Below are 16,469 nucleotides of genomic sequence, written 5' to 3'. Positions count from 1 at the left end.
AATAAAATCACTCCTCTTGAAGTGGAGCGCGGCATAGCCAGTCTCAAACCTCGTAGCTCCCCTGGTCCAGATAGAATTCCATCCTATATCTTGAAGGGTTGCCAGGAGTGGTTGATAGCACCGCTAACTTATATCTTCAACCAAATTCTGCATTCTGGAGAGTATCCTTCTCAATGGAAGGTCACTCGTGTAACGCCCATCCCGAAGTCGAGTGATACGGCCAACGTGGAAAATCACCGCCCCATTGCCATTCTCTCCGCGGTTGCTAAAATATTTGAAAGTATTTTGAGCAGAATTATCTCTCCTCAACTAAAACCTTTCCTTTGTGACGCACAACATGGTTTCAGGCCAAAGCGCTCTGTTGAATCGAATCTCTTAACCTTGGTTGATTCCGTTTCGGGCTACTTAGACAGAGGGATGCAGGTTGACGTGCTGTACTTCGATTTCAAAAAAGCCTTTGATCGCGTAGATAACGATGTACTCTTAAGCAAATTATGCAGCATTGGTTTCTCGCCTAAACTGCTTTGCCTTTTTGCTAGTTATCTACGTGATAGACGGCAATATGTGCAGCACGGATGCTTTGTGTCGGGTGCCTACCCCACCCGTTCCGGGGTCAGTCAGGGCTCTATTTTGGGCCCTCTGCTCTTTGGCGTTATGGTCAATGATCTGGCCTTGGTGCCTAAGCATGCGCAATGCCTACTCTATGCTGACGACCTGAAACTGATTTACAGGGTCCAGGAAGAGTCTGACTTACAATCTTTACAAAGTGATATTGATCGGGTTTATGAATGGAGTCTTGTAAACAAACTTCAGTTCAATGTTGACAAATGTGCGGTTATTACTTTTAGTAAAGTGCGTAGTCCCCTGTGTAGGCAGTATCTCCTGGGGTGGAAACCCATCGCCCGTGTCACATCAATACGTGACTTGGGGGTTGTTTTAGATTCCCACCTTAACTTTCACGAGCATATGACAATGCTTGCTGCAGACTGTTACCGCAGGCTTGGGTTTGTTGTCCGCAACGCCAAAGAATTTGACGATCCCAGGGCCATAAAGCTTCTTTATGCTGCCCTCGTGAGAAGTAAGCTAGAGACAGCATCAGCCGTTTGGAATCCCCATGAAGCGTCCTATATCCTGCTGCTTGAAAAGGTCCAAAAAACATTTTTGCGCTTCTTTTATAAAAAAAGGTACGGGTATTATCCATTCTTGTACCCAACAAAATTCCTTTTGGGGACGTTGGGTTTCTTCTCGTTAGAAGTTAGGCGTAATTTCGTGCTGATGTCTGTTGCTTGTGGTATTTTGAAGGGGGAGTCAGATTGCCCGGTTTTAGTATCCCAGCTGGTACGTCTGTTTGTTCCTCCTGTGACGAAATATGCCTTCCGTGAACGTAGGCACCCTTTACTGGCGGTGCCGGCCGCACGGACCGTGTCTCGCCGCAAGTCACCGTTAGTTCGTGCAATACAAATGGTGAATGAGTTTTTAGACGGGGCACCTAATGTAGATATTTTTGCGAGCAGATGGGCGTTTGTACGTGACGAATGCCTGAGGTTTTGTGTGAGATTGGATGCTAGGCCTTCATCTGTTATTTAGTATATTTAGTGTGTTATGTTATGTTTAATTTTGCTGTTTAATATTTTATTTGGTGTTACTTGTTGTAATGTTTATTTAAAATTCACGGTGCTTTAGTTTTATTTACTGTCATACTGTGTAATTTTCTTTGTGTAAATAAATAAATAAAAAAATAAATAAATTGCGTGCGTCCATTCAGATAATCACTAAACCACGCCAGTGATCTCGAACCTACTCCATAGAAACGCAATTTAGCGATTAGCAAGGCAGTATCTATACAATCAAAGGCGCGAGAAAAATCTAATAACACTAGACAAGTACCCTTGCCATTGTCTTGCTCTGAAATGATGTTATTTACTACATCCATTAGAGCTGTAACCGTTCCCATTCCCTTGCGGAACCCTGATTGCACCTCAGGTAGAATATTATTGTCTTCTATATATTTGTAGAACTAACTAATAAGGGTCCCTAGTTGACTACGGAACCCTAAAAAGCGTGACATAGGGGGGGGGAGGGGTCCAAAAACCTGAAATTTGGTGTGACGTAATATGTGGATGATCCCTCATCCTCCTTACGTTATCCCGGCATTTGCCACGGCTCATGGGAGCCCCGGGGTCCGCTTTGATAACTAATCCCAAGATTTGGCGTAGGCACTAGTTTTTACGAAAGCGACTGCCATCTGACCTTCCATCCCGAAGGGTAAACTAGACCTTATTGGAATAAGTCCGGTACAAAACATTACAATACAATACATAAATGCTACTTTTTAAAACTAATACCGTCAACTGGGTGGCTAGCCGAATGGCACAATCGCTCACGAAACGCTCACGAAACGAAGCGCTAGTAGATATCTATCTCTATCGCGCTTGCGTATTGGCGCGACAGAGCCAGCGGCGTATCGCTTTCGTTTGGCGTCGGAGAAATGCCATTCGGCTACGGGGCCTGGGGTGAATATGAATGATCGGGGTGAATAGGGGCGAAAAATGGCGATTTAAGGCGGTTTGTGTACTGTTTGTGCTAATGGCACCCCTCCACAGAGTTTTGCATAGCATGGGGATAATGTTTTTTAAAGCTTAGTTTTTACACACTATAGAAGATTACCCATTATTTTCTAACTTGGTTCTAATAGTCTGTTGACGACCAGTCTGGCTCAGTTGGTAGTGACCCTGCCTGCTAAACCACGGTCGTGGGTTCGAACCCGGTAAGGGCATTTATTTGTGTGATGAGCATAGATATTTATTCCTAAGTCATGGATGTTTTCTATGTATATAAGTATGTATTTATCTATTTAAGTATGTATATCGTCGCTTAGCACCCATAGTACAAGCTTTGCTTAGTTTGGGGCTAAGTTGATCTGTGTAAGGTGTCCCCAATATTTATTTATTTATTTTATTGTTTAACGAGTATACAAACATTTTTTCCTACCCGTATCCCACGTTATTTGGGATCGGTACATACCAGGGCTTCACAAACATTGATTATTAAACAATAAAAATGTTTTATAATATTTCACTGCACTATTGTAGATGTATTTGGGTGAATCAACTTTTTCTTGCCGGTTATTGCCATGGTTACGGTCCTCTGAGTCACGGTGGTTTTATGCAAAATTATGCTACTGAAATTATGCAAACATGCATGTAGTCCATGTTTGTAGGTGGCAAATTAAGGAAAGGGCTTGTTAACAGCACAAAAATGCATGTTTGCACAGTTTAAGTAGCATCATTTTGCATAAAACCAGCGTGACTCAGGGGACCGTAACCATGACAATAACAGGCAAGAAAAAGTTGATTCACCCATTTACCTGAGATACTAGGCCCGACCGTAGGTTTTGTGTGTGTTAGCTCGCTGTAGCGTATGTCACACTCGTCTATACGACGCTTGAGCTCCGCTGAAAATTAAAACATATTATGAAATCATTAATTATACAAAGTAGATTCAATGGGACTGGGCCGGCCATGTCTGTCGCATGCACCCAGAGGTGGGCAATAATTGGCACGGTCTGGGTGCCGCGAGGCGGGCGAGGATCTGGCAGACCCCGGCGGAGATGGCGTGTCTGAGATTGCTCCAGACCGTGACGGATGGAGATCTATGGGAGAGGTCTTTGCCCGGCAGTGGGACACCATATAGGCCAGCGGTTCTCAAACTTATTTTCCCATGGAACCCTTTTAGAAAGTAAAACATCTGACGGAACCCTTAAATTTTTTTTTATTGTAATCTTTATTTTAATAAGCAGTCATGATAGTCAACTCTAATCACTAGATTCTAATGTGAGGTATTACATGGAACTGTTTTTTATTTTTTAACAATTGGTGAATATTTGGTTTTATGGAAGAGAGTTGAAGTTGCATATCAGGTACCCAAAATTCGGAGCCCCCAGAGAGGCTTTGCGGAGCCCTAGGGGTCCGCGGAGCACACTTTGAGAATGGCTGATATAGGCTATTAAAAATAATAATAGATTAAATGTTCGGTTCGACGGCCGAGTTCATCCCATAAAAGTTCGGTCAAACAAAGGTTTACGGGTGAACCGATTTAGATTTAGTTTTTTTTTGTTTGAAAGCTGAATTAGTCGGAAGTCTTAGCCACGTTTCATGAAAATCGTTCCAGTAAGTCCCTCGACTTTTTTTTTAACCCCCGAAACAAAAACTTAGGGGTGTTATAAGTTTGACGTGTCTGTCTGTCTGTTTGTCTGTCTGTCTGTGGCATCGTAGCTCCCGAACGGATGAACCGTTTTAGATTTAGTTTTTTTTTTGTTTGAAAGCTGAGTTAGTCGGGAGTGTTCTTAGGCATGTTTCATGAAAATCGGTCCACTATGTCAGGGGTTTTTTCAAAAATTTTATTTTGTGGTTAGATAGATAGATAGATAGATAAGAACTTTATTCATTCCCACAACATACATGGTAGATAAAACAAAAGATAAAAGGCATGCATCTTAAAATAGAAATTAAAAGCTATATAATTACTTAGTTACATTTTTAAAAGAATACAAGTTTTCAAAAGTTAGGTAGGTTAGGTTATTTAATTTTAATTTTGTAGTTATGTAATCTGTCTGCAAAGTGTTACCATACATACATACAATAGTTCATATAATTACCAATATTAGCCTCCTGCCTTCTTTGCCGGGCCAGCATACGCCGAATGACGATGCGTTGCCTCCACGCGATCTTCTGGTACTCTATCATCTGCTGAAAACGACACCAGATAAATACACTACCTGTAAAATATATGCATTTATGTCAAGTCAAAATATTCTTTATTCAAATAGGCTTACAATAAGTACTTTTGGTCAACAATGACAATATTCACCTTATTCTAAATGTCAAAAAAAATTAAAATACATTGAATTATCATTATCATCATTAATCCATACTAATATTATAAATGGGAAAGTGTGTGTGTCTGTTTGGTTGTCCGTCTTTCACGGCAAAACGGAGCGACGAATCGTCGTGATTTTTTAGGTGGAGATAGTTGAAGGGATGGAGAGTGACATAGGCTACTTTTTGTCTCTTTCTAACGCGAGCGAAGCCGCGAGCAAAAGCTAGTAACCTATATAATTAATTGTTTTCAGCAACACTTGTATCCCACGGTATTTCATCATTCACGTAGTCTTGTGTGCTATAGTAGGCTTTAGAGATCAGTATACGCTTTACATAATGTTTAAATCGATAAAAAGACAGTTCAGTGATGGCATTAGGAAGTTTGTTATAAAATCTTACACAATTACCCATGAATGATTTTTTAATTTATTTTTATCGCACTCGCACACTAAAATAATGTAGAAGTTATAGAAAAATCGGAGAACGATTCGGCACGAACGTTCTTTAGGCATAGGATTAAAACATTTGAACCTCAGTTTTGTGTAAATGACAAATATTAATATTAGCGCCATCTATCCGAGAATAAACCAAAGGTGTGGCGCCATCTGAACGAGAATAAATATATCTTTATGATTCTGAGGTACTTCTTTTTAAGACTATTTGTCTTTTACCGAGTTATACACCCTGTTTTTATTGAATTCCATTAACTTTAAGGGAAGATTCTTCAGTTCAAATACAATCAATTGTGGGTTTGACGATCGGTCTGGCGCAGTCGGTAGTGATCCTGCCTGCTACGCCACGGTCCCGGGTTCCAATCCCGGTAAGGGCATTTATTTGTGTGATGAGCACAGATATTTGTTCCTGAGTCATGGATGTTTTCTATGTATATAAGTATCTATATATTATATATATCGTTGTCTGAGTACCCACAACACAAGCCTTCTTGAGCTTACCGTGGGCCTCAGTCAATCTGTGTAAGAATGACCTATAATATTTAATAATATTTAATAATCAATTTCTCTAAGAAACTAGCCTCTTAACACTTACGGTTACCAAATTAATAGAAAAAAAAATTACTGAACACGTGTGTGACATCCCTTACCACTTCCTAATGTTATTTGTTTTGACATGTGCCCTCAAACATTTGACAATGACTTTAATGTTATGATTAAGGTCCTCTCACACTAATTAATCCATTTATTATGTATAGAAAGGTTTTTTTTTTTCGAAATTAACAAAAAGCTATATATAGGTGGTTCCTGATGATGAACCTAAGTGCGTGTCGAATTTTAACGGAAAAGAAAAAAACACGGTGTATGTATTTGCCTTATGTTAATGATGAACTCACTTTGTTGTGGTACTTCTTGTACTGAGTGGCGAGGTATAGAGAAAGTTTGGCGTTCAGTATGGAGCGGCGGCGAAGCGAAGACACCTCCTGGCGAATTGCGAGCGGAGAGAATACTGTGAACAAAAAAATGAATTTTTAATAGAAGCATCATCTGGGGAAAACCTTTATAAACTTTTAAATGGTGTAAAACACAAATATTGGCAACTTGTATACTCTTTCTATACACCGTGTTTTTTTTTTCGTTAAATTCGACACGTCGTTAGGTTCATTATGAGGAACCACCCTGTATATCACTTTTAAATAGTTAAATTCGCAAAAAAATCATCATTTTCATACATAATCAATGAATTAATTAGTGTGAGAGACCCTTGAGAATATCATTCAAGTTAGTGTCAAGCGATTGACGGCACATGTCAGAACAAATAACATTAAGAATTGGTAAAGGCTGTCACACACGTGTTGAGTAATTGTCTTTATTTTTTAATAACTCGATAACCGCAAAAGTTAAGACGCTAGTTTTTAGAGAAAGAAATTCTATTTGATGCAAAGAATCTTCCCTTAAAGTTAACGGAATTCAATAAAAACAGGGTGTATATTTTAGCGACAAGTTTCATTAACTAAAAGTTGCGACATGTTTGATGTTTTGACCTAGGTATTCCCTGAAATTGCTAAATGCTGACTTTCTTAAGAATCCTTGATCACATTAGTAGTAACTTTTACTTTGTTCCATACAAACGTAGCAAGAAAATAACTTTTGGGATAAAAATAAAACATAAAAAAAATAGGGATCTTCGTCACCAGTCCCCACTTAAGCAACTTTTTGATATGACATGATATGTGCTAAATCATATGAGAAAACTGCCAAATATAGCAACTTTAACATTGGTTGAGTCAAAAGTTGCCAAAATTGGCATCTTTTTTTATACTCAACATATTTCAGCAACTTCTTACCATGTGGCCTGGGCGGCATAGGCTGAGCTTGCTGCTGTAACCTAGCCCTCAAAGCCGGCGATATCTTGTCATCAAAATGTTCTATAGCCATGCTGGAAATATCTAGCAAATCTTGGACCTCTTTTACACACATTTAAAGCTAATAGTATACTTAATTTAGCATTAAAATTGGAAATCTACTTTATCCCTACTTCAGCAACTGACATTTGACATGATATATGCCAAACTGTGACTTTGACATTGGTTGAGTCAAAAGTTGCCAAAATTGGCATCTTTTTTTATACTCAACATATTTCAGCAACTTCTTACCATGTGGCCTGGGCGGCATAGGCTGAACCTGCTGCTGTAACCTAGCCCTCAAAGCCGGCGATATCTTGTCATCAAAATGTTCTATAGCCATGCTGGATATATCTCGCAATTCTTGCAGCACCTCGTGCGCTCGCGGTGGCGATTTTGAGTTTTCGGCAATGTGTAGAACGCGACGGATTTCGTCTATCACCTGAAAATTAGAAAGTTTCGTCGTACACTGAGAGAAATTTGCATTGTGAATTTAACAAGTTCGACTTGTTGCAGTTTATCCGTTTGAATCAGCCAAACGTATGTTTAAAACAATATGTGTCAGGTTGTTTTTATAAAATCGACTTGTTGATTCAAATATATTGCCGATTCAAATGACAAGTAGCTAGTTGCACGAACAAGCAAAACTTGTTGAACGAACATGAAAACTGGTTGTATTTTCTCTCAGTGTAGATAAGAGTTTTTATTGCTGACTGTACTCTTCTTTCAATAGGTAACTGAGCTGAGTATAGCGTCAAGTCCAAACGCTAAGGCACTGCTCCCACCAAAAGAGCAGAAAGAGAGTAGGTCAAGGTAAGCGTGGAGCTATCGGCGCCGCCGATAGAAAGGCGTTTTCCAAATTAAATCCCGAATATCGAATTTCACCAGATCTGGACGTGTTTGGGCTCATTCTTCTCAGAATCACGAGCTGATTCGATCCCGACGATAAAAAAATTGATACGCCAAGAAGATATACTTAGCGTATCAAATGAACTCAGTAAAATTCACTGAGTTGTCCGTCTGTAATCGCAGCTTGCAGCTTTCGGGCGTCAATTTTTGTAAGTTGAAGTCAACAAAAACATTAAAAATGTCTCGTTACGTGATATTTAATTGCAACAACACAAAAATTATGAACACTCAAGGACCTGAGACATATTTAAAATCACAGGCAAGTAACAACTTCAGTACAAAATCTAACACGCTCGGCCGCCATACAAGATAAACTTGTTTCTTCTATCTAAATCTAATTTTGTGCAAGATACAAATATTGCAAGTAACCCTTCGTCTGTTTCTGCCAAAAAATTGTCATAAAACAATTAACTTTGGTACATTTTTTTAAAGTCCAACGCCTTATGTTAGGATCCTTATCAAACACAGACGAAGTGTTAAAAACCTTATAGAAAAGTGAATATTACCTTGCCAGGTATAAAACAGCATACACCACTGTCGATAAACTTGGAGTATGTCATGTTGAGCATTGATATACGGGTCTCTATCGATGTAAGGATGTCGCAGTGGCGGGCCAAAGGGTGGTATCTGAAAATTTACAAAAAAAAATATTGTTATAAAGTTGCCGATGAATGTTTACCTAGAAAAGTTTTTGACGGTATGTAAACAATCTAAAAAGTGTACCTAAGTCATTTTTGGTTCGAGTAAGTGTAAGGCCAGTGACCCGTTTCTCGAAAGGTACAAGCCTTGTATTACAAGTGTGTTTCCATGACAACCCATACGATTTGACAGTTCGCGCACTTGTATTACAAGGCTTGTACCTTTCGAGAAACGGGCCCCTGGGGCCCATTTTTCAAAGCTACAGGTTACAATTTACAAGTGGTAGTCAATGTCTAATATGACAAGTTGGAAAGAGACTTCCGCTTGTGACTTGTAACCTTCAGTTTCGAGAAACGGGCCCTTAAGGTCAACCTAGTTGACTACGAAACCCTAAAACATACTCAATGTCAGAATTATTCGAATAAATCATGTAATACTCATGACGGCAAAAAAATCCCATTTTGTAACCAGTTACAATACAGGATATTTTTTTCATTTGGCAGCTGGTTACCAACCATGGCCACGAATCGGTAATGATTTAGTCTCATTTTGTAACCGGTTACAACACGGGATTCTTTTTCCCATTTTTAGAAGCCGGTTACCAAACGTGGTTACAAATCGGTAATGGGAAAGTCCCAAATTGAAGCCAGTTACGAATTGGGTTTTTTTCCCGTTTCGAAGCTGGTTACCAATTTTTAGTTACGAAACGGTACTAAAGAGAAAATACACGATATTTCATTATTCTCATTAACAATACATGTTTCTAGAAAAAACTTCACGCCTCGAAGCATTAATAAATAGTGTCACACGTGACTTTAATACCTACATAAGTAATGACCTCAGACACGTGAAGCTGATATCATTGTTTGTACAAGAATATACGTATTCGTATAATATATGTATTCAATATATCGTGTTTTTGTTTTCCATTAAATTCGATACGCAGTGACATAACAGGAACCACCCGGTAGATCGCCTTTTGTCATGTCAAATTCGGAATTTTTTTTTTTTTTTCATTTTCAATATTTTCATACATAATAAATAATGAATTAATTCGTGTGAGAGGACTTAAAAGTCAAAGGGTCTGACGGCACACACCAAAACAAATAACATAAAGGAAGTGGAAATGGTTATCACACATGGTTCAGTGATCCTGTTTTTCTTTTAAATAGCTCGATAACTGTAAGAGTTCAGACGCTATTTTCTTAGAGAAGTTAGTTGTGTTTGAACTAAAACACCTTCTCTTAAAGTTAACGGAATTCCATAAAAACACGTATAATATGCGACGCTTTCAATCAAATGTCCCACATAGTCGGTTGTCGATGCGATCGATTTCATATTGAAGATTTATGGAAATAACGTCTTATTGTCAACCGGCCCTTTTGATCGAAAATGGCACATATATTTGAATAGTTTACATAGTATGCCAGTTCCTCTCTTTGCGGCCCTGACCACCGGCAGCTTGGGCCTTGCCCCTTTGCTGACATCTTAAGTCAGGTTGTTTATGTGTTCATTTATATTTTTTTATAATTGTTTTTACATTTCAATTTTACATATACACGTGACTTTAAAAAAAAAACCGGCCAAGTGCGAGTCGGGCTCGCGCACAAAGGGTTCCGTAGCAGCAAATATAATAAACTTATTATGTCAATTTATACACCTGCCAAAATTACAGTTAAATCAACCTATCTCAAAAACTATAAGAGATACTTTGATCAAACCAAAAATCGTTGAAAGAGTTAATTAGCATGCATCACCTCTATTTTTTTTAGAATTTTATACCCCGTAGTTATAAAAATAGAGGGGGGGGACATACTTTTTACGACTTTGAGAGCTGATATCTCAAAAACCGTTCACTTTAAGAAAAATGTTTTTTAGAAAACTTTATATCATTTTAAAAGACCTTTCCATTGATACCCCACACGGGTATGTACATCGAAAAAAAAATTTTCATCCCTCAGTTACATGTATGGGGGGCCCCACCCCCAATTCTTTTTTTTACTATTTAGTGTCATAATTTTGTAGCGGTTCATACAACACATATTCCCATCAAATTTCATCACTGTAGTACTTATAGTTTCCGAGTAAATCGGCTGTGACAGACGGACAGACGGACAGACGGACAGACGGACAGACGGACATGACGAAACTATAAGGGTTCCGTTTTTGCCATTTTGGCTACGGAACCCTAAAAAGACTAAATTTACTCGTATCTTTGTAAAAATTATCAGTTTTAGCGTATCTTTTTATACATTAAGGACAATAACCTATACACCCACATACACCCTGTTTTTATTGACATGACAACATATGCACCCTGTTTTTATTGAATTCCGTTAACTTTAAGGGAAGGTCTTTAGATACAATTAATTTCTCTAAGAAACTAGCGTCTTAACTCTTACGGTTATCAAGTTATTAAAAAAATAAAGATAATTACTGAACACTAACTTGAATGTTATTCTTAAGGGTCTCTCACACTAATAAATTCAATTATTATATATGAAAATGCTGAAAATTTTTTTTTGCGAATTTAACTAAAAGTGATATACAGGGTGGTTCCTGATAATGAACGCTAGCTACGTGTCGAATTTAACGGAAAGCAAAAAAACACACGGTGTATTGTGGCGACTGGCGGTAGTGCGTATAAATAATCTAAAGCCTGGCTGGAGATGTAGCGAGTGGCGTATATTATTTAAATAAATAGCAAATCCACTTGTAAATGGAATGCGTAACGTATAATGCTCACAGTCTGTTTATGCATTCATAACGGATCGAATATCGCGCATCGTCGTATTATTGCATAGTCAATGTTTACATTAATATCTAGCCGTGTCATATCATTATAATGACCTTCTGAGTTCTAGAAGTATTTATTTTGTTTCAAAATTTAAAAAGTTATGTAAATTTATGACTAGCTCTTGCCCGCGGCTTCTCTCGCGTTGAATACGAACATTGCGGAATGCTCCGTACAAACTTCCACCCTCCATTTTAGGGAATTGGGGGTTAGAAAGAGACAAAACGTAGCCTATGTCACTCCCCATCCCTCCACTTAAAAAATCACGTCGAATCGTCGCTCCGTTTTTCCGTGAAAGACGGACAAACAAACATACACACAAACTTTTCCATTAATATTAGTATCAATATAAGGGGCAAACAAATTCATTGATGGTCAAGAGCTCAAGAGTAAACTAAAAAATAACAGTACAAAAATTTTAGTTATTTGTTATACAAGGGGGCAAAGTTGTATTTTAACGCCGAGTGTGGAATTGAAAAACGAGCAAGTGAAAGGATTCTATAGTTGAACCACGAGCGAAGCGAGTGGTTCGAGAATAGAATCCTGAACTTGTGAGTTTTTTAACACACGAGAAGTAAAATACATTTGCACCCGAGTGTAACACAAAACTTTTCCCCTCACTATAGCGAGGAAACTACAACGCAAAAAATGCGTTTATCACTGCTTCCAGCAGTTCCACAGGTGGTAAATCATCTTTATTACTAGATTCACCTACTTTTATCAATTTTTAACCGACTTCAAAAAAGGAGGAGGTTCTCAATTCGACATCACTACACTGAAAGAAGAGATTGTTGATTTTGCACGTGTTGGCGACAAATGAGTTGAATTAACAATTTGATGGGTTAAAGCAAAATGAACGAATTGTTGTTTTCACAAAAAAGTTTTTGTTGGTATGACAATGGTTATTTTTACCTATTTATACATGTTGGCGTAACAAATCATGCATAGTTCAACAGGTAATTGTTGATTTTACTGTTAAAATTGTTGAAATAACAATTTAAATAGTAAAGGTAACAAAATAAATACGTTAAAACAACAAAAGACAACTAACATTTTTTTGATTAACATAAACAACAAAATAAATTTGTTAATAATACATGTTCCCAATAGTTGGTTTAATGTAATTGATAATGTTGGAGTGAATCAGGTTGGCGTAACTCTTTAAAATGTTTGTCTCAATCGTTCCACAAACCGTTGGGGTAACAATATAAACAAGTAAAAATCACAACAAGACATAAAGCTAAATCAACATATTCGAATGGTGAAACGAACACCCAGATGATAGTTAAAATAACGATATGAACGGGTTAAATCCTTTACAAAAAAAGTTAATTGACATCACCTATTAAAACGTTTGTTTTTCCGCCACAAAAACCTTTGAGATAACAAAACTAGACAGGTATAAACAACAGTCACACAAAATGCTAAATTAACATGTTTGAACAATTAAAGTTACCAACGCGCTTGGATTAAAATAATAATATAAAAAGGTTAAGTCCAGTACAAAAACCAAATGATTGACACAATCCTTTCAAGTGTTTGTTTCAACTGTGACGCAGACAGTTGCGGTAACAATGTACACTTGTAAACACAACATCAATATTTATAGCAATGTTAATATATTCGAATGGTAAAACGAACACCCAAATAATGGTTAAAGTGACTAAACCAGACAGGTAAATACAACAATCACACAAAATCCTAAATTAACATGTTTGAACAATTAAAGTAACCCACGCGCTTGGATTAAAATAACAATATAAAAAGGTTAAGTCCAGTACAAAAACCAAATGATTGACACAATCCTTTCAAGTGTTTTGTTTCAACTGTGACGCAGACAGTTGCGGTAACAATGTACACTTGTAAACACAACATCAATATTTATAGCAATGTTAATATATTCGAATGGTAAAACGAACACCCAAATAATGGTTAAAGTGACTAAACCAGACAGGTAAATACAACAATCACACAAAATCCTAAATTAACATGTTTGGACAATTAAAGTAACCCACGCGCTTGGATTAAAATAACAATATAAAAAGGTTAAGTCCAGTACAAAAACCAAATGATTGACACAATCCTTTCAAGTGTTTTGTTTCAACTGTGACGCAGACAGTTGCGGTAACAATGTACACTTGTAAACACAACATCAATATTTATAGCAATGTTAATATATTCGAATGGTAAAACGAACACCCAAATAATGGTTAAAGTGACTAAACCAGACAGGTAAATACAACAATCACACAAAATCCTAAATTAACATGTTTGAACAATTAAAGTAACCCACGCGCTTGGATTAAAATAACAATATAAAAAGGTTAAGTCCAGTACAAAAACCAAATGATTGACACAATCCTTTCAAGTGTTTTGTTTCAACTGTGACGCAGACAGTTGCGGTAACAATGTACACTTGTAAACACAACATCAATATTTATAGCAATGTTAATATATTCGAATGGTAAAACGAACACCCAAATAATGGTTAAAGTGACTAAACCAGACAGGTAAATACAACAATCACACAAAATCCTAAATTAACATGTTTGGACAATTAAAGTAACCCACGCGCTTGGATTAAAATAACAATATAAAAAGGTTAAGTCCAGTACAAAAACCAAATGATTGACACAATCCTTTCAAGTGTTTTGTTTCAACTGTGACGCAGACAGTTGCGGTAACAATGTACACTTGTAAACACAACATCAATATTTATAGCAATGTTAATATATTCGAATGGTAAAACGAACACCCAAATAATGGTTAAAGTGACTAAACCAGACAGGTAAATACAACAATCACACAAAATCCTAAATTAACATGTTTGAACAATTAAAGTAACCCACGCGCTTGGATTAAAATAACAATATAAAAAGGTTAAGTCCAGTACAAAAACCAAATGATTGACACAATCCTTTCAAGTGTTTTGTTTCAACTGTGACGCAGACAGTTGCGGTAACAATGTACACTTGTAAACACAACATCAATATTTATAGCAATGTTAATATATTCGAATGGTAAAACGAACACCCAAATAATGGTTAAAGTGACTAAACCAGACAGGTAAATACAACAATCACACAAAATCCTAAATTAACATGTTTGGACAATTAAAGTAACCCACGCGCTTGGATTAAAATAACAATATAAAAAGGTTAAGTCCAGTACAAAAACCAAATGATTGACACAATCCTTTCAAGTGTTTTGTTTCAACTGTGACGCAGACAGTTGCGGTAACAATGTACACTTGTAAACACAACATCAATATTTATAGCAATGTTAATATATTCGAATGGTAAAACGAACACCCAAATAATGGTTAAAGTGACTAAACCAGACAGGTAAATACAACAATCACACAAAATCCTAAATTAACATGTTTGGACAATTAAAGTAACCCACGCGCTTGGATTAAAATAACAATATAAAAAGGTTAAGTCCAGTACAAAAACCAAATGATTGACACAATCCTTTCAAGTGTTTTGTTTCAACTGTGACGCAGACAGTTGCGGTAACAATGTACACTTGTAAACACAACATCAATATTTATAGCAATGTTAATATATTCGAATGGTAAAACGAACACCCAAATAATGGTTAAAGTGACTAAACCAGACAGGTAAATACAACAATCACACAAAATCCTAAATTAACATGTTTGGACAATTAAAGTAACCCACGCGCTTGGATTAAAATAACAATATAAAAAGGTTAAGTCCAGTACAAAAACCAAATGATTGACACAATCCTTTCAAGTGTTTTGTTTCAACTGTGACGCAGACAGTTGCGGTAACAATGTACACTTGTAAACACAACATCAATATTTATAGCAATGTTAATATATTCGAATGGTAAAACGAACACCCAAATAATGGTTAAAGTGACTAAACCAGACAGGTAAATACAACAATCACACAAAATCCTAAATTAACATGTTTGAACAATTAAAGTAACCCACGCGCTTGGATTAAAATAACAATATAAAAAGGTTAAGTCCAGTACAAAAACCAAATTTAATGATTGACACAATCCTTTCAATCCTTTAAGGCTCGGCGGGTTGACCGTCCCACCGCGATGAGTATACGGGAAGACCGTCTTCTATTAGTGCTTGTTGTCGCGTAATTTCATATGAGACCAGGTTGCAAAATCATGATCATTGTTATTTTACGTAATAACATGGCATACTATGTTAGATAATTAATAAATTAACGTTGAAATTTTAAACATATAAGCATTTTTCTATTTATAAGGCAAGACCGACATATGTCCCGTATGATGGGATTTATAACCTTTTCTTTTCAGGTCCAGATATTGTATAATACCTACTGTTTTTCCAACGAATACCTGAGAATCCAATTAAGTCACGATATTACAGGCTCTTTTACAGGTACTTTGTTACTAATAAAAGGTAATAGGATCCTAAGATACGTGAATTAGTTTGGTAACATTTCTTAGCAATGTCTGGGTTTTGCTATATTCACTACAGTATGAATGAATGCGTAATTTTTTGTTCATCACACTCTCACACTAAATGTGATTTTGCACGCAGGCGGAGCGTGAGTTATAGAAAAATCGTTCTCCTTCTAGTACATTGTTTTTTAAAATATTTAAGTGCACGTATAATAAAAACATTAAGATTTGTAACTCAGGGCGTAAATCGCTGGCCATCGCCTTTTTACTATACCTACTCTCTTTTGAAATATTTGTACATACATACATATAATCACGCCTATATCCCATAAAGGGGTAGGCAGAACACATGAACTACTCAAGTTTCAGTGCCACTCTTGGCAAAAAAGTGTTGAAAGAAATCCAAATTGTGACATTGCAGTGATAGGATGCCAGCCTCTCGCCTACGCCACAATTTAACCCATATCCCACAGTCGAC

The 16,469-nt window shown here is 36.9% G+C and overlaps 1 protein-coding gene across 4 annotated transcripts in view; it reads right to left on the bottom strand.

The window, feature by feature from the left end:
• LOC125237112 (F-box only protein 28) overlaps positions 1 to 16,469 on the bottom strand; it is a 67,191-nt gene that overhangs the window by 25,989 nt on the left and 24,733 nt on the right. For 2 of the 4 annotated variants that reach the window (XM_048144078.1, XM_048144077.1), the window contains exons 3-8: positions 8,652 to 8,772; positions 7,553 to 7,678; positions 7,180 to 7,243; positions 6,229 to 6,341; positions 4,658 to 4,748; positions 3,368 to 3,454 (exon numbers count right to left, since the gene is read on the bottom strand). In XM_048144078.1, the coding sequence (XP_048000035.1) occupies positions 3,368 to 3,454; positions 4,658 to 4,748; positions 6,229 to 6,341; positions 7,180 to 7,243; positions 7,553 to 7,678; positions 8,652 to 8,772 (602 nt within the window). Of the gene's footprint in view, positions 1 to 3,367; positions 3,455 to 4,657; positions 4,749 to 6,228; positions 6,342 to 7,179; positions 7,244 to 7,488; positions 7,679 to 8,651; positions 8,773 to 16,469 lie in introns of all 4 variants that reach the window. The other 2 variants (XM_048144076.1, XM_048144081.1) reach the window with 2 other exon arrangements.

The sequence above is a fragment of the Leguminivora glycinivorella genome, chromosome 20 (assembly GCF_023078275.1).
Source record: "Leguminivora glycinivorella isolate SPB_JAAS2020 chromosome 20, LegGlyc_1.1, whole genome shotgun sequence".
NCBI lineage: Eukaryota > Metazoa > Arthropoda > Insecta > Lepidoptera > Tortricidae > Leguminivora > Leguminivora glycinivorella.
This window is presented reverse-complemented; position numbering and strand designations above follow the sequence as displayed.